The sequence below is a fragment of the Anopheles marshallii genome, chromosome 3 (assembly GCF_943734725.1).
Source record: "Anopheles marshallii chromosome 3, idAnoMarsDA_429_01, whole genome shotgun sequence".
NCBI lineage: Eukaryota > Metazoa > Arthropoda > Insecta > Diptera > Culicidae > Anopheles > Anopheles marshallii.
In genome coordinates this window covers 54850662-54870064 of record NC_071327.1, presented here as the reverse complement: position 1 = coordinate 54870064, position 19403 = coordinate 54850662, and the positions used below count along the sequence as shown (strand labels likewise).

At 42.5% G+C, this 19403-nt stretch overlaps 1 protein-coding gene across 1 annotated transcript in view; it reads left to right on the top strand.

The window, feature by feature from the left end:
- LOC128714333 (thyrotroph embryonic factor) overlaps positions 1–18054 on the top strand; it is a 139833-nt gene extending 121779 nt beyond the window's left edge. Inside the window, exons 2-5 of the mRNA XM_053809208.1 lie at positions 13693–13856; positions 15661–15895; positions 16382–16620; positions 17875–18054. Coding sequence (XP_053665183.1) covers positions 13693–13856; positions 15661–15895; positions 16382–16620; positions 17875–17961 — 725 coding nt within the window. The 3' untranslated portion in view covers positions 17962–18054. The remainder of the gene's footprint in view (positions 1–13692; positions 13857–15660; positions 15896–16381; positions 16621–17874) is intronic.
- The last annotated feature ends 1349 nt before the right edge of the window (positions 18055–19403 follow it).

The window sequence follows — 19403 nt, the reverse complement described above, 5'->3', positions numbered from 1 at the left end:
GTGTGGTGCGGGTTGGGAAGGTCAGACACAGGCACAGAGGTTCCGTGCCGAAATGGGCGAAATTCAGTGCCACCTACGCGCGGACTCCGAACTTTGGCGCGTGAAGCCGTTTCGCTTTCACCGACTGACCTCGACCACACCGGCACACGGGGGGCCGGAGTGCCTTTCCTGAACGGCGAACACGATGACAGTGAAATGTCGACAGAATTTATGGTCCGCAGAACGTCGCAGAAAGTGTGAGGTAAAGGATCGGTTTTATCAAAAACCAAAAATCCCTTTTTTCCCTCCCAGCGGCGTCTGTGGAGCTGGAAACAATTGGGTGATTGGAAGAAGTGCACGCAAGCAACCCTTCTGCTGTCAGTTCTGCGCACAAAAACAAAGGAATTGTCTCTTGCTGTTGCCTCGTCCAACCGGCCGCTCCAACAGCTCCTAACCTCCGGAGCGGCTAAAATCATAAGTCGTGCAAATGACGATCACGATAACGGTCACGATCGTGTCCGGCAGCGGGATCCTCTCTCGCATTCCCATTTGATGGTAGGTTTCATTAATTAACAGTTAACAAGCTGCCGCAGGCAGGCTGGCAGAGTGGGCAATCGTCGTTACGCGGACCATCGATGGAATGTGACAGCCCTTAATCCTAAACCAAACCAACCGAACGATTCCGGAACGAGCTTGGGCATGCTTTGGATGCACATCCTCCCTTCGGGATGCAATACCATCGAAGGGAGTTTTGTTTGTTTGCTTTTGCACAAGGGTCACGCTCTTTCAACCTTTGCCTGCAACGGATCGGCGTAATTAAGCGATCGGTGTTCGGTGTGAAAAGCGAAATTTTCCCTGAATAGTGAGTGCAAATGAACAGTGACATTAAGCGGAATGTTTGTTAATTCATTCTGCGCACCCGGGTAGGGAAATGCAAACAGCGAAACCGCTTCCAACACGTAAACATGTTGTAGATTTAGGAGATTAAGAAAAAAAAAAACAAATACAAAATGTTGCTGAATCTTCATTGCTGCTTTTTTGGGACAAATGTTTTCCAAAAGCCGGAGCATTAAAAGGGCTTTAGCAGAAGCATGGGAAACGGAGCAGCCGGTATAGTGTTGGAGAATTATTTTATCCAACGAAAGTGAAATGATGGTTTAACGAATGATTTATAGCAACTTGTTACTTTCCGCGGCCTCCCACTGTACGGGTTGCTTCTCATGCTAATGGAGGATGTTAATGGTGCGGGAACATAAAACTTCACTACCTGGAAAGAGAGCATATACGAGGTATTACGACGTGGACGTGAGCCTCTTCTGTGGGAATGATTATCTGTGTAGGTGTGCAAAAGGGGTTTAAACATTTTTACGACCATGTTGTTTAAACGACTTTTTGTGTCATAATTGATCATGCAGAGTCATATTTTCTTTAAATGATTTACAGCAACTGTTGATCATTTCAAAATTATATGCCAAAAATTAATACTGGGTTAATCTATTTTAGATTCATACCAGCAGATGGGATATTCCATCCCATTAAATGGCTCGGAATTCCTATCATGAAGATTTATGTATCTCCTGAAATCTTTAAATATGCTAGAACCTATATTAACTCTGTTAACTCGAAGGATTCATGTCAAAAGATTTTTATTTTTTCACCATTTTGTAATATTTCATCGTACTGTTCTGTGCATATACTAGAATTATATAGACATGTACCTCAAGTGATTTCTCTGAATTATCATCGAATCGACCTGTTTGCAAACAACAATAAACAACCCAGAACAATAAATATTCGTTTAACTAAAATGTTTCGAATTTTTAAAAAATCTTAGAATTAACACAGATTTTTTTTAATCTTTTGAGAATCAACTCATGACTAGAATACTGTTTCACTGAAGAACCATTCGAATTATTAGAAATCTAAACTCTTGAAAAACATCATCAGTTTTAATACATTTTAAAGTACTTTATTAATTTACAACGTTTGCTGCTTGTTCATTGAATTTCGCAAAGTATTAGCTCACTCTACCCCTAAGCGATAATTAATGACCACTCTCCTCTGAGACAAATGTGTGCACAGCAGGGTGAAACGAGCAACAAAGTTGCCTTTATGGCCGGCATACCAATTCCTTGTGCCATTCCAGCCTACACAAACTTTCTTCCGGGCGTGTTTTGTGAGTTGTTTTGTAGAATTTCCTAATACATGCGTGAGCGCGGAACGCAATATCCCAACCGGAGCAGCAAATTAAAACCGGAAATATTTACCGATCGACATTAGCGCCACCTTCCGTTCCGGATGTGTTGATTCGGGAACTGATTATCACAATTCTATTGCAAATTTATGTGACAAATTGCATATTAATGGAATGATAAATGGATCTCTCGAAGTTAGACGAACGCAATAAAACAATTTCATTTCTATGAAGTTAAACTTGAGTAAAAAGTACGGAATATTTATTTAAATAGGTTAAAAAGATGGGTTAACATTGATTTTTCACACACTGGGTTTTGGCTTATTCAATTAGTGACTTGCACCGCAAACCATATACACACACACATACACCATTCGTACAAAAGTACTTCGATACTTCAGCACACATAGAAGAAAAGGAAGGAAAGAAAGTTCCCCAGCAAACTGGAACAGTCACAGTAAAAAAACAACAACAACAACCTTCCCATTCAAATCCAACCAGGATCACTTCAGTCTCCCCACACCGGTTGACCTGATTCCGGGTGTTAGGCTTGGGGACACGGTAGAACCGCACCTCAGCAACAGCAACAGATCCTTCCGTAGTCGTCACCGGTTCGATTTGGTTGCCACGCGTGACTGTCGATCCGATTATGGTGCACCGTTTTACCACTCCCATCCCTCCCCAATGGGACGATTTTACTTTGTTTCCGATGTGACTTTTTTTTAGCTTTGTTCCCCACTTTTGTTCATTCGCCGATTCATTCTTGCCAGTGGCCGAGCCCTTTTACCGTTCTTGTAATGCTTCCGCACTATGCCCAGGTGACAACACCTTGGAAAAAAGCCGAGTAGAATCCGTTCCGAAAAGCTAATCCTTCCCCGAAACCTTCTCCAGTGAAGCTTTCAAGACGAACCTGGTTTTAAATCGTGGCCGTGTTGGTAAGGAAAAGATTGGAGAGAAAAAAAGAGAAATCGCATCCGGGATCGTTCTGCGGCATGCAATGGTTGCGCGAACAGTTGTGCTGCTGCCGCCAGTACCGAAAGGGAGCAAAAGAATAATGAACGTCCCAAAAAGTGTGTATGTTTTGCGGTTATTTTCATGTTTGCTTTCTTTTTATCGGGCGGGTAAAGGATTATATTTCCCTTCGATCCGTTTTATGGACAGAACCGTACCAACCCGGATCGCCATTGACCTCCAAAAAACACGGGGGAAAGGTTCCCGATCGCAATGGCGATGGTTCACTCGGAAGAGGTTGAGTCAGCATGGAATGGGGAACGTCATTTTGAAACCGGGTTTTTAGACGTAAAACTATCCCTTGTAAGCAAGATCATACCCATACCAGGCTGATGATTAATTTCTTAAAAATGAATCACCACTGAAAACCTGAAGAAATTCATTTAAATAATTCACTTTGCCGCAGTAAGCAAATTATGCTGCATGAAAAGAAATCATTACGATAAAAATGTTATAGTTTCACCAGAAATATGTTTAACACAAAGCACTTTCCCCTTAATCAACACCAGACGAGTTTTATAATGGATGTGTTTCGAAACAACAAAGAAACGAACCCCGTCGGACATCACCGGAAACATCAACAAACATTTAAAATGCGTCCATACAAACTACTGTTACAAAGAAAGTTAACAAAAAAAACACACACACATACGCGGAGACACACAATTCACCGACTGGTGAATAGATTATCTCTGGCGCTTAAACGGGTGCGTAAGTTTAAACTTCGTCTAGGCCCTGGAACAAAGCGCAAGAGAAAAATGTCACTTTTGCGCTTGGTTTCTGTTCTTTCGACTGGAAAACACCGCCCAATTAACATAAACAGAGACATAAACGAAGCAACACTCCCACATTGAAACATGGAAACAGATCACCATTTTTTTGTTTTTTTGGGGAGGGTTGGGTTGGAGTAAAATTTCATCAGCGTGACGGTAACATGCGCAAAATTCCAACCACATTGTGCGTGCGCATTTCCGCTTCCCCCGGGGCGGCGGTTCATAAATCAGAATAAATTTGGTTGAATTATTCTTTCGTTCCATCAAACAAAAGAGTCATCTCCGCACCACCCGCGAAACACTTTCACCCGCAAAGGATGAAAATTTTGGGTGAAAATTATCATCTTTCGCTCTTTTTCGTTTCGTTTTGTTCGCTCCACTTGTTGCCGATGCGTGAACTGATTGCGCAATCAGTGTGTGCGCCAATTTTAATCACTTTCGCTGTCCGCCTGTCGAGTCACAGACGAACGCCCAGCGCTTGGTCCCATGGAAGGGTGTGTGTGTGTTTAATTCCTTCACTTTCTCGAAAACGTCATGGATGGGCCGGAATTAATGCGTGTGAACTACCACCCCAACAACAACGGTGACCGTTTTTGCTTCCATTCATACCACGCCCCGAGGGAAGGTTTGGAACGACATCCAAGACCAGTTGATAAGGCCCATCCCATTGCTTCCATCATCAAGTTTACCACCAGACCAGACACTCCGGTCTGGTTGTCTGTGACAGCAAGGCCGGGCTTCATTAACGCCTTTAATATACACCCAGCCACATCCCAACCCATTTCTGTGCCGTTGCGATCCTTCCCTAAAACGACAAGTGTCTCACTGGTTGGAACCAGAAGGTAGCACCGGATCAAACCATTGGCAATGGTTTGTACGAATAAAATTCGGAATGGATTTGATGCCATTTTAGAGGCGCTTTTACTTTCACCTTCATTCGGTGACTCGGACCCGTTCCGTGCATCCGACGGACCACCATTGCCGTCGACCCCGTCGGGTTTTCGGTACGATTTGGTGAGCGCAGTTTGTTTCCCGCCTGAAAGTAATTTCGACAACGGTGGTCTGCAGTGGTCCGTAGGGTTTTGCGGAACCAAACTGTGGCGGAACCCTTACGGCCGTACCGTGCCCTTTTAGTGGTGGCATTTCCCAAGCACTGGGGAGCTGACAAATGAATGGTGACAACAGATCTTTAATCTTGTCCAGCTGGCGAAAGGTGAGGGAAAGCAAATTAATGGTCGCGTCTCTTTGCGCGTTGTTTCTACGCGTTCGGCAAGGCCATCGTGAAGGCAGCATGTGAATAGAGCAAGCAAAGTAAGAAATTGTTCCGTGTTGTAATGCTGTACATTAAATATAGTAATTTAACGGATTGATCAACTTTTTTATACTGTTTTATACGTTGAAAATTTTTCCGAGTGTCCATACTCAGCGGCTTACCAATTATTTTCTTTTGATTCCACAATTTCTCATCATAGGAGCTATTTAGTTTGATTCTGAAATTGAGGTTCTTGCATTAATTTTCGATAATCTATTGTTTTCTTGATAAATCTAGAGAAATATAATCACTAATTCTGGTACCTTTATCTTCATTTTCATCCTCCAAACTTTTTAAAGATAGATCTAGCTGTGTTTGGTAGAACGGAAGTACTAACGTCTGGAGGTCTCATGAAGACGACTGTAGTATCCTGTGCTATTTTAATTTTCTGTAACCAACTTGGGGTCAAATTATGTTCAGCATTATTTATTTTCTTGTTATAAATGTCCGAGGTTGGTAGGTAGACCCAAGAAGTTGATTGGGATTTTACGAAATCTCGCCTATTTCTGCGTCTACCTCGAATGATTTTAGAGTATTCTATGCCCTTTTTCGTGTTGTGGATTACAGTCGTAGCCGCTTAATTCTGTCTCGAAATCAATTAATAAAAAAATAGAATAAAAAAAACGATTTATTGTCTACCAAACCCCTTTCACATTATTGGAATGTAATGGAACATTATCATAATATTTCAGGGTTTTAACCGAAAAGTTCATATTTCTAACCAAAATAGAAAATTAAATTTCTTCAGACAAAATTAAATGCAATAACGACCAAAATGAAAGCACAATGTCAAAAATTGACGCACGATTTCAAGAATCGATGATTTCGAGACAAAAATTCATGCGCTAGAGACATAATTTAGCGCCAACACCTGTGTATAAATTACATTCTTTATTCTGAGCTTATTGTTCAGGATATTTATTGTCAGTTTTATACCTTGTTTCGGATTCCGAAAGATCCTTAATCCAACTATAGAATTACTTAAACAATGTTTGCATCTCTAAAAGCAAGTACGCGATTGACAAAAATAATAAATATTAATTATTTATCGCAATAAGACACACTTTCGTTTGGGTGACCAATTACCCCCCGAAACGTCTTCATCTCACACTGCAGCTAATGATGTTAATTAATAAACATTTCGCCTGTTAAATGTACCATTCCATTGCATAAATGTCACATTGAAGCGACTATTTCCTCGCCCAAACAGGCCCGATCCCCTTACGAGACCGTCGATCGATCATGGTCCGTCGTAAAATTAGTATCGCTTGCGCTACCAACCGACATCAACTGCTGGCAGAACTGGTGGATGCTGTGCACATTCAGATGCGAGTTTCCCCGTCTTTTTTGCACACCAATTCCGGGTCACCAGCGTAATGAAGCACGACAAAGTCAATGAGCCCGAAAGTTTTGCGGCGATGGCGCATTCAAACTCGAAGGAAATTGTAAATCCACTGTGAGCTCGTTGCAATTTCATTGGCCGTTGGTGACGCTGTATGTGGAGTGGAATTTAATTTTCCAACCAGCGCCACATTTAATCCAATAATCCGTTTACAATGGGCACGGTAGGTTTGCCGGTTCCGAGCAGAGAAAAGGTAGCGAGTGTTGTCTCTACCTCGCGAACGCACGCTGGTCGTGTGGCGGGGGTCGTGAGCGTTGGAACTTATGGCTTCCAGCGAATGGATCAGTACTTCCGGCAATTATTTAACCTTTTCCTCTTCCTGCCCATCCCGGCTGTACTTGGCTCTAGCATCCAATCGTATTCGGACCATCGGAAGAGGGCTCGGTATGGCGCTGTACACGAGATTGACCCCGAACTTATGGGATGACAAAAAAAGCAAATCGTTGTAATGATAGTACTTGCTAGATTGTAAGCAACAACAAAGAAAGAGCGAGACATATGCGATCGCTGAGCATAAAAAGCATCTAGCAGCATACGCTGCGTGCGACACGATGAATCTAGCTCAAGGGTGTGCGTCGTTGGATTAGCATCACCAATGCGTTCTTTTCCTCTGTTTTTGTCCACACTGTGATTGTCATTGTCATCCTTCTCGCTCTTCGCTTTACACAGTCACAGGTGCTTCGGATCATAATTTAAACGTCACCCCTCCGCTCCTCAATTGCACGCGACAGTGGAAACAAAAGAAATGCATTTGTCGGTGGGTCATGCTCACTGCAACGGCACGGCAACAGAACGATGACGCACCGACACTGACCTGTCGCAACCCGGGGAAACCCAGTGCGAGAGGAAAGCGAAGATGCGGGAAACCTCATTTACCGGGTGATTAATTGCGTACGTTGCGTAAATGTAATCAAACGAACGCATCGATCAATACGCGACCGATGAAGGAGCTAGAGTGAAGAAAATTGCCATTTTTTTCCCGCCACAACGTGCTCGCATCGACAGGCAATATTTATTATGGAACGTGCGGAAACCTATTAGCTGTGGACACAGTTTCGCAGGGTAGCTTTTGCAAATTTGCATAGGCGGGAAAGTGTAAATACGCTACAGGAAAAACTTCATCGCCTGCACACGATACTGCGCTTCACAGGAAGCCCATTTTGCAAAACCATTATTAATTGAAAACGGGAGGAGAAAATTGGCCACAGCAAGTTCCAGTTCGGCTGGGTGAGCGGGTTTCACAAAATGATCGTTTTGCATTTGTGACTTTATGCACTTGAACATTCTCGTCCGTGGTGGGTAGAGTCTCCTCACAACATTCCTTCCTGACAAGGGGACGGTAAAAAAACTGTGTCTTGTGTTCCCACCTCGCCACCAATCAATGCCTTATTGTGTGGCATTTTTTACGTGTTTTTTGTTTTGTGTGTTAGCAATGTATCGAGCACCAGCAAAACTAAACGCCGGTAATTTTGCATGCAACAAACAGCGGCCCCCCATTGATGGCGACGTCTCGCGAAAGCGCAAACAAAACATTATCCGACCTTTTCCGGGTGCGGGACGGTGAACGTGCAGGAGGAATTTTTAGGGGAATCAGGTGGCATGTGGAAAACCGCAAATGTGCATGTGCAAATATTGATGCGGCAAAATAGCGGCACGATCGGGTAACACACACAATGCAAGATGGCGGTACAGCGGTACCGCTAGTTTCGCTTTATCAATTCCAACCACATCCACAATGCTGGGTACGGGAGTTCGAAAATCAAACGTTGAAATTCAAACCGAAGAAAGGCTTGGTAACGGCCAGTGAAGTGAAGTGAGGCAAAAAAAAAAGCCGCAGCTAAACACGCATACACTTCTTTATGGCCTATTTTCACATTTCCCCGTTTACTTCCAGTTCCCGTGAGTTCCCCGCACGAATACGGTGGAAAGCGTTTCCATCGAATGTGCATTGTATAATTCACATAATTACAATTATGTCTTTTTTTTTGCAACAACATTACCTCATTTTGCGATTTTGCGCAATTTCCTTTCTGCCTGCTTCCTTGTTTCGTTCCGAGATAGAGATAGAGAGAAAACGGAAAGAGAGGGTGAAAACGAGCTAACCGAAACGATTTGTTTAGAAGGAAAGGAAACGAACCGAACTAAACACTCGGAACGTTATGTTCCGGTCCGGTTAGTGGGCGAAGCGGAAAGTGGAGTTAGGTTATTAGTGCCGAAGAGGCGAGTGACACTTTCGATGACGACGGCGAAGTTGTCTGCCATGCAGCGTAACAAAACGAAACAAAACCTTAAAATAAGCGAAATACCAACTATTTAATGTACGATCATAAAATAATGGTCTGTGCTGCACAGTAAGGGTATCGTATTAAACATTTAGTTACGTTTGAAACTAATCCTAACAAGCGAACGAAGACTTTATTCCCGAAGGCCACTCCACAATGCCATCTGTGCTCGCACCTGTTCCGCAATGGCCATATACACGGTCGGTTTATTGGTGGGTCGGAGTTTGAATGGTGCAACTTTTTATTGACAGCCGGAGGACGATAAAACGACCTGTTGCGCAACACACGACGGACACTTCTTCTGGTCGTGGTCGTCTCATAAAACTGTTTCGATCCGGGCTTGAGCCCGTGAGCGAAAGTTTAGCTGCAAACAAACAACACGTACCGGGCCCAGTACCAGCAGCGAGGAAAGAAAAATCAAATGTTTGAAGGAGGCTTATAGGTAGCATAATGCGAAGAGACAGGAGGAAACCCGACCTCGCCAAAAGCCTCTCGATAGTAGTGTTTTATGACAAGTGACTGTATACATCGGTCGAGCGGAAGAACCGGTTGCTGGTGACCACTTTTTCACTCGCATCCGACTTTGATGACCGATTTCCCGATTGATCGTTGATCGGCGGGGACGCATTTTGAATTTTCCACCAGCAGGATAGCAGGAGAGCAGGTAGAGAGGATATGGCATTAGCTTTATTCCAAATAACTTTAATGCCAATAGACAGATTGTCACGTTTGTTCATGTTTTAAAACATTAAGTCCAGTAAAGTAACAGTAAACCTACAACGTGTTAAACATTTCTCTGTTATGCAGACTCTGAAGTACGAAAACATAAGGACTATTCGAGCTGCAGTATCAATTATCAATGTCCCAGGCTCTTTTGAATCCATAAATAAGTCAGCTATCGCACGTAGTATGATGTTTGATGTAAGTTCTAACGTCGTAACGTATGATCCGCATCAACAAATTTCGTTCCTACAATGTGCTCAGCATTATGTCATATCTCTCAACGTATATTGAGGAATCGATTAAAATGTAGACTTTACAAAATATTATCAATTGAAAAGACACTTCATGGCACGTCAAAGGCATGCCAAACGTTTGGTATTGCAATGTAGCGAATTCAAGTGAACAATCAGATCCGCATCTGCACTCTGTCCCCTTGGGTGTGTGAAGGGTTAGGTATAAGCAACATAGGTTAGCATAAATATACCTCTCCGATAACTTCAGTCTAAAATACGCTTTAAAACAGATGGAATTCACCCAAAAATGCGAAAAATATAGCAAAAATGTCAAAAAAACAGATGATATTTTGAGCGGAATTCAGAGATGATTCATGATTGATGTTATTTTAGTAAGATTTTATAAAATTAAAATTGAACTAATTGAAAATGACTTGTTAAAAATTATGACAAAAATTTAATGGTTTGTAAATTATTAAAAAAAAAATAACTTGGATTAGCACTATAAATAACATCCCGGAGTTAGTCAGAAATGAATCTCACCCCATGAACAACATATTCATATTGTGGCACATCCGAGATCCGGGGCACAGCGTCCCACTCACAGCAAACAAGGAACTCCTTTCCGTCGCCTATCTTCAGTGCCAAAAGTCACTCCACCGTTGGTCCGTTCGTCGCGGTTGCGCAACGAAACCTAGGCAGGTAAACACACATCCGTTCGACCGATTCACCGTTCGTCGACGGAGGAAAAACCGGTTGGTCTGACTTAATGAGTAAAAATTTCACTTTCAACCGAATGTGAAGCCCAGTTTTTCGCGTGCCTTGGTTACCCGCGTTGATGGCTTTGTTATTGGCACAGTTACGCCGATTTTGCTTCCTTGATAGGTGGCGCGGTACTGTGCGCGCAAGCTCTAATGTCACAAACGGCGGGTGCGACCGTGTCAGGGGCGTGATTTAGCGAGTTTTCGTTAAGTGTCCGGGGCGGTCCCTGTTGTTGGTTGAAGGAGGGACGCGTTTCATCCCGATTACGCATTGTTTATTTATGTGTCAGTCGTAGCATCTTGAAACGGAGTTTCTCGCCCAACCATTTGTGGAAGGTGGATATGTTTCCTGCTCAGCTGAAGTTGTCCGTTTTGTGATTGACTTTATTTCGATTGCGCCATGTTTCGGAATACTAGAAAGGAGCTATAGTGTTATAAGATTAAATCACACTCGATAGAAAATTAATGTCATTTTAAGAATCGTTTCACTACTTCATCATTCAATTTGATTTCCTGTTCCACCTTCCATTAAAGTAAATTATTATTTACTCTCAAATGTAATTAATCTCTCGTGGTCCTTTTTGTGTTGTTTGCTTGAGGGTTACAAGTGATAAATTAATACGATCAAGTGACAACCATAGCTGACCGTCCATACTCTTATGTAAAAGGGATGCCTTCCACCGACGATGAGGGAAATCGCACCATCACACGGTTGGTATGGGACGCCCAGAAACCTAAATACCTGGTCTTGGCTACCGGGTCTTGGCACTCCATGGGCTGATGCGTTGGAATTCCTTCATTCCGAAGCCGTCACCGATCGCCTTAGTAACTCGGTGGCTCAGTTTCTCCCTCCATCGAACACCTTCGCCTGCATGCGTCCATCCATCAACTCGGGCGTGTTGCTCAGTGGGTTGACTTTAATTACTATCATCAAGCCCTTTTCCATCAACGGTCTATCGTCGTCGCTATCGGAAACACTGATGGGACGATGTAAGGGCCGAGCTGCAGAAGGAAACCCTTTCCCTTCAGACTGCTTTTCCACACTTACGTTTTCAGCGCCGTTACCGGGGCATGTTTCGTGCCATAGAAACGCAACGGCTCACGAAGGTGAAGACATGCCGGCAGGGAATTCCAGTTCCTTAACCAACTAGGAAGTGCATTCGAAGATAGACGTGAAACCGCAAACTCCTTCTCCTCGGTCGACACATCTGGCCAACTAACAATTCACACACACGTACACACGCATCGTAACATAATAGTCTGGCTTCGTCGTAAACCGCTGCTTCCGGCGATCGTTCAAACATTCAACACATGCGCGCCAACCGATATGTCGACATTGCCTGTGCGGTGGTTGTCTATGCGCCCATGTTTTCTAAGTTACGTGTCTTAATGTTTCGCTACTCCATCTGGTGGGGCTGTCGGGAGGGTGAAAGTGACGCACCAGTCGGGGATGAAATTTCACTTTCATTTTGCTTCTCTGTTTGTTTTCGTACGTTCGTTCGTTCGCATGAGTTGCGTTGCGTTTGGTCGCTATTATGCGTTGAGCCGGGGAGTGATGGAACTCTTCTAAAGGGGAAAACCCGTCCCTCTGCCGTACGGTGGGTTGCAATTTGCAAAGTGGGAAAAGCAGGAAACATTCTTGCATACACCTTACAAAGCATAATGACAGACTTGCAGTTGCACACCTGAAAGAGTGATTGTATCATATCGATCCATAGTTGCTTGCGATCATCCGATCGGCTCTGCTTTCGTTATCAATATCCGTAACATATTGACCGATTTTATTAACGCGTGATTAACGTTGAGAGCAGTGCCTAGTTAAATCTGTAACACAAACATCCGGAGCGTAATGAATGCATTAAGCCAAAAAGATGTTGCTTTGTCACCCGGTATTGAGGTTAATGTTTACAACTATAAACCATCTATAATCTATGATAAGCCATTGGCTGTAGGTCAATCCAATAGAAGAATCGTTCTTGTCGTGACTAGCACGTTTGGTCTTGTCCCTATTTCCATCTGGCCTTTGTCTCATAAAATAAAAAATATTCTGGTGCATATAATTTTAGTCGCAAATATTAAGCCTTTAGGCACCATAAAAAATGACACTGAGGAAAGTTACAGATATAAATTGGATAGTTAGATAGAGGATAGTTGAAGATATATAAAAAGAAATTTGAAATATGAACAAATATGAAAAATATTACTCTTAAATCTTACATTTAACTTGAATTTATTGTAAAATTAATCGTTTATTATATACTGTGTTCATTAAAATTAAATGAAATTTTAAACATTTGTTTTTTAAATGACGTTATGTTTTCATATTTTTTGGTGTTTGTATTATAGAATAGAACCAAAAGATATGCTTGAAATACAGTAGTTAACTAGAATAGATCTTTCTAAAATGTCTGATCCGATAGTTCTACTTGGACTTATCATTCTTATTCAGCTGTTTTCGTAAAAAAAAACTCTTGTTCTTGGTAGTACGTCCTATAAGGTCAAACATGTCAGGTAAATGCTGACTAATCTTCATTGTATCCAGTAGTGGAAGTACTTATTACTCTTCATTCTATGACCTATAGTGTATGAAATCAAACATAGCGTCATAAATTTATGTGATCGTCTCCTGTAATGACATTAAAAAAAGGTATATTATATTTAAAGGTATATATGATATTTAATTTGTGGGGTTGTATGATCATTCCAGTGTTCTTATTTACTAGATTTGTTTTAGAATTACGCATTAATCATTTTACGCATACCAAATATCTGCTTCGTAATACCTTCTTTCAAAATAGCCATAACTTTATATTATAACATTTTCAATATGTCCATAGCGTGTTTTATCAACATTAACAATCAAACTTCCCTTGCCGTCTAACAGTTTCAAAACGGATATTTTACGCGTGTGGTTTGCAATTTATGTTTTTCGTTTATCCCGGTGGCAAATGGACGGGAACCACCGCCCAATCACCACCACCCCCTTATGATTTTCGGCGGAAAAATCTATAATTCATAGTAGTTTTTCTATTTTCAGGTAAAACAAGCAATAACAAAGATATCTGCGGCGAGGACAAACACAAAGAGGAGAACGATCCATGGAACGTCGAAACACACTCCGCGTTCCTCGGCCCGAACCTGTGGGACAAAACCCTGCCCTATGACTCTGATCTCAAAGTGCATCAGGTGAGTGAGGTGAGCAAAAACGATCCAACTCTACTTCTTCTGCTAGCTGTTTCTTGTTTGTATTGTATTGTTTTGAGTGGTTGCTATTAAAAATGTTGTAATTGCTTTGACATTAGCGCTTGATTTACATGTTGTTGCTAATTTTATTTTCACTTCAATTGGTTAAAAAAAAAAATGATTAACTTATAGAAGGCAATTTTTCTCACATAAACCTTACATGTTAATATCATTCATTCCATTTTTCTGAATTTTTGCGTAAAGCTTACTTAATTATGTTTTTAACATCAATAACTTCCTGTCAAAAGTGTCAAAAATGGAAGAAATACCTGAATGTGGAAAAAAAAACCCCAGCGGAAATAGCATGAAAAACAATCAGAAATTTGAAAAGTCTCCGGTTTTGTTCGAGACAATGGTACAATTAGTTTGTTGTTGTTGTTTTGTCCACCATTTTTTTTGTTACTTTCCATTAGTTACTATTCCATTTTCTCGTGTCGCTTCAATTACTTTTCTTCGCCATCGAGAGTGAACTCCGGGTGCGGGCAAGGGTCTTGTTGCGTCAAGAAAAACACCATCCCCTAACCAATCGTCTTCACTTCCTCTTGCTGGCCTTCCGGCATTAAATCGGTTAGATAAGCTCGATCACACCACCACCACCACCACTAGCAGCAGCATGGAATCACTCTCGATGGAAGTGTTGGAAAGATAGGAATCTCTTTTCGGAAACTGCACTTCTCTGGTCCATGGGGGACCATTGCGCTATGAGGGAAAAACTGAACGGAAAGAGAGTTGAAAATGGTTTTTTTTTTTGGGTTGACCAATACCACTGGCAGAGCGAGCCCACCATTTATCGTTTGCCGGTATAGCCACGACCGACGTCTGGCTGATCGCCGCAGTGTAGTGAAAGTGAGTCTAAATTTTTGTGGAAACCCGAGCCAGCGAGCACCACTCGGTTCACATGGTGACTCCGGTCTGGACAGTGGGGAAAACTTCAGTAGTTTTGGTTAATTTTGGAACTAATTTCCTCTCTCCCTCTGCTGCCTACTTTTCATAATCGCTTCACCCCGGAAAATACGCTCTAGGCTTCAAAAAATGATCAATCAACTTTTGGGAGTTGTTGGTTGGGCTGACGTTGTCGCCCAAAACCCCAAAATAAAACCAGTAATAAGCGCTTGTTGGAAAAACGAAAGTAAACGAAAAAGAGAAAAATAAAAACGCATTCCGAATGGTCCTTCGTTCGATGAACTTCGGGGCACAACAGGCGAAACGCAATAATAATTGACTTAATTTTCCATCATTCGGTGCCGGCTTTTGTGCGACGATTAGCAGAACGAGCAGTTCCACATCCCGCAGCCCGTGAGCCGCTGACGAGCGGCCAATAAAATCGTACATTTGTGGTCGTAAAAATTATTGCACAAAAATTTAGCTTCACTTACGCTTTTCTCAATAAACCCGTTTGCATAGAAGATGGGGTGCAATTTACAATTAGTGTGCCATTAAGCGTTAGATAATGGAAGGTAGCGCAAAACACCATTACGGTGTATTGTTGGGGTTTTAAACATTTCAATATTCGGTACATCTCGTACACGCTTCATGCTTGTTGTCCGTTTATTGGTGCTTGTTCGTTGCTGGCGTAGTTTGGTTAGCTGTGGTAGTAGAAATGGTCGGAGCAACATAACGCGCATGTGTCCCGGGCCGTGACCGTTTCGCTTATACTGCCCCCGTTCCGGGGATTGATGATTGCTGATCTAACCGTCCGTTATTCCGTTTTATCCCTTGCAAACCATATGCACACACCTCATTGCAGTATGCTGACCTGGACGAGTTTCTCTCGGAAAATGGCATTCCGTACGATGGAATACCGAACAGTAATCTGGGCAACTCGACCAGCCTGACCGGCCAGCGGTCGGACAGCATCGGCCACTGTGCCGGGCTGTCGCTGTCCGGTCTCGGGCAGGTGACCACCAAACGTGAACGATCGCCCTCGCCATCGGATTGCATGAGCCCGGAAACGATGAACCCACCGTCACCGGCCGATTCAAGTAAGTAGCGTCCCCTACTGACGATTACGGTCGATTTTCCCGTAAGTAATCGGGAATGCGACCCAATCGGCAGCAGCGTGCCCATCAATGGAGGATCTTGAGCTGATCGGAATGCGTTGCTGATCGTAACCCCGTATCAATCACCTTGCAATCAGTAACAAAGTCCAATCAGTGCGAAAAAAGTCCTTCAATGTAGTACTGAAAGACATTAGGTTAAGGTTCATTATGTTAGGGCAAATTATTTTATTATTTTTTCTCCTTGAACGTACTCTTTCTTCGTTCAAACCGTCCACACACCACCCTTCCTATGTTCATTCATTGCCATCCTCGCAATTCATTCTCGCGCATGCATATCACCCTCACTGCTACCTGCTGCGGTTTCAACCCCATCCCACATTCCACGCCATTATCCCGTTTTTGGTTTTGCTCTCTTTTTTTAAGGATCATCTCCCTCATTATTGTAAATGTTAGTTTTCGATGTTACAGCGTTCTCGATGTCGTCCACCCGTGACTTTGATCCGCGAACGCGCGCCTTCTCGGACGAGGAGCTAAAGCCGCAACCGATGATCAAGAAGTCCCGCAAACAGTTCGTACCGGACGAGATGAAGGACGACAAGTACTGGGCGCGCCGTCGAAAGAACAATATGGCGGCGAAGCGTTCCCGTGACGCCCGTCGCATGAAAGAAAACCAAATCGCGCTCCGTGCTGGTTACCTGGAAAAAGAGGTAGAGGATTTTGTTACTATTTTTCTTTATTCCTGTTGTGGGAGATATATAATCGACATTATCGGAAGAACAGACATAAAAACAAATTTAGTTTCTGATCTCAGGTATACTTTTCAAACATGTCAAATCGACCCAAAGAAATAAATTAATTTCTCAAAGCCGAGCATGAGCACGAGCATACTCATGGGAGAATCTATATTTTAAAACACATTCCAACATTTTTTCCCAGTCGTTGTCAACCATTTCTTGAAAAGTGTGTAATGATCGATTCGAAATTTTCATTTATTGTACTCTACGAAAGCTATTAATGCACATGAGGAGAATTGTTTCTTCTTGTTTCATAGCTAACTACTAGCGTAGCCTAACTGCACTGCAGATCACTTTGTATTAACGTGCAATATGTTGACGTATATTGTGATCGTAAATTTAAATTTTAAACATCTGACTCGTGCCAGTTTAGTGAGTTTAGGTATCTATTTTTTGGATACATATGATGCACCTTAAGTTGCATGAATTTTTACAGCTCAATGTGATTATGCTATGACACTCATGCTCTGTCTAATACCATTTAACTCGATCCAATGTATTTATTTATATATTTTCGATATTCTTGCATTCAAATGTTAACCATAATGCTATGACATATAACGAACGAATTTCAGTGAATTATAAAGTGTACAATTTCATTTTGAAATATAAATGATATTGCAAAAAGATTTGCCTCAAGTAGACATTTAAGATATGGTTTGATACCTTAGTATATCTCGTGGACTAACATTATAGTTCTTAAATTGTTACAGTATTTATTTGACGATGATATATTATGGTATGAACATTTTTGAGAGCTTAGCGGCACCGGTGTTGACACGACAGGGCCGGTTCAAAATTCCAAACGGACCAATCCTCCGCACGTAGGACTGAATCGCCAGAAATGGCAGGCCAGAAAGGAAGGAAGGAATTTCTGGAGATATTTGTCGAATCGCCAATGGGCATTGGAGGCTCCGTTTGCTATTTTAAAGAAACATTTTCAACCTGTAAACATGTTATCTTTACGGAGGAGTTTTCACATACCTTTAAAACAGTATTGTTTCTCATGCGCCCACTCCTTATTCAAAGTATGACGTAGTTTTGTGGTTAAAAATCGCAACAGACATGATTTCTAAGGCTTAATAGAGTGTATCTCCCTACAAGGAAAGAGCTTGGTAATTACATTTGGCTTATAACTGATCCATTTCCCGCTTTTCCCCCACACAGAACATGAACCTACATCGAGAGGTGGAACAGCTGAAGCAGGAAAACATGGAACTGCGCGCCCGGTTGTCCAAATACCAGGAGGTATAATCTTAGCCCATCCCGATGCAACAATCCACGCTACTTCTACTTCTAGTACTACTGTTACCACTACGACTACTCCTAACTACTATTGCTACTACTATCGGCCGTCACCCCGGCGGGACGCACCGTTTCCGGCATTGCCGCTTTTACCATCATGGCCGCATCATCACTACCATCGACCGGCCGCGCACTATCGTTCGCGCTATCGCATTAAACTCGTCTAACCAACGTTACCACCGATCACTGGCATACCGGCAGCATACATTCGGGGGCAGCAGCAGCCCACAGCAGTGCAGCCTAGTGAAAGGCAGCTTCATTGTTCGCGATCCTTTCTTTTCTTGGCAAAGGGACAACCTGTAAGAGGACTGGCAAAGGGCAACACACGGTACGAAGGGTAGGAAAGGATGTGATCGACAGGTTAAGCTAATGTGCCGCCGTCAAGCTGATCCTGCCTTTGAAGGACTGTTCACCGAAACGTTCAGGCACAGCTTCAAGAGTGGAAGGTGAACAGAAACACGGCAACTCTCAGCGAAGAGACACGGAAAGAGAGGAAGAGAGAGAACGGCTATTATAGTTGTACGTTATGTTTTCATTTCGGTTGATACTAATACATAGCTCCCGTAGGCTTTTTTAGGATGATTAGTTGAACAGTTGATAGCAAATAGACAACTCCATAGGAGGGAACGGTAGCTAAAGCGTAAACTCGAGGCGAAGGTGTATGCGAGTCTGCACGCAGATAGATGTCGATCATCCAGAGATCCACGTCATAGAACACTTCCATCTTTAAAGGAGCATATGCAGCGTTATTGAACGATGGTTTGAAATTAGCCTAGAACAAAATGGCAGCGTTAGAAACAATGGAGTATTTAATTGGGAGAAAAGCGTTCAAAACTCTGTCCCTCCCGTACTCCCAACGCCTATAAAGACCGGAGGTATAATACACTCACTCACAAACTCATTTCCCCCCGAGAAAGGGAAGATTAGTAGCAGAACAAACCATTAGAAGCGTAAAGACACATTTAAAAGGACAAGGGGTTTAGCTTAATGTCGCTGCGTGCCGCGCATTAGATACTACAAAGCGGCACCGATGAAGCTGAAGCGAAGTTTGTTCAATTCGGTTTATGTTTGTTTTGTTTATGTTGGTTTCCGTCTGGGTTTGCGGTTAGTGTTATACAGTTAGGAAAAAGGTTGTATGTTACCTATGTTTATTTGTTTTCCGTTCTTTTCGAACTTTTCCCCAAGAATAGAAAAACAAGCATGATACCGATGCGGGAGAGGTCGATAACATGTAGTTTAAATAAATTATGCTGGATTTGTGCAATTGGTAGCTTATACTGTAGACGTGTGTAAGAGGCAATTTACCGCAAGAAATAGAAAGGAACCGCAGAGAGATCGTTAGGAGCGCTAGTTTGGAAGACGAAGATAAACAGTCAGTTAATCGTCTCGTG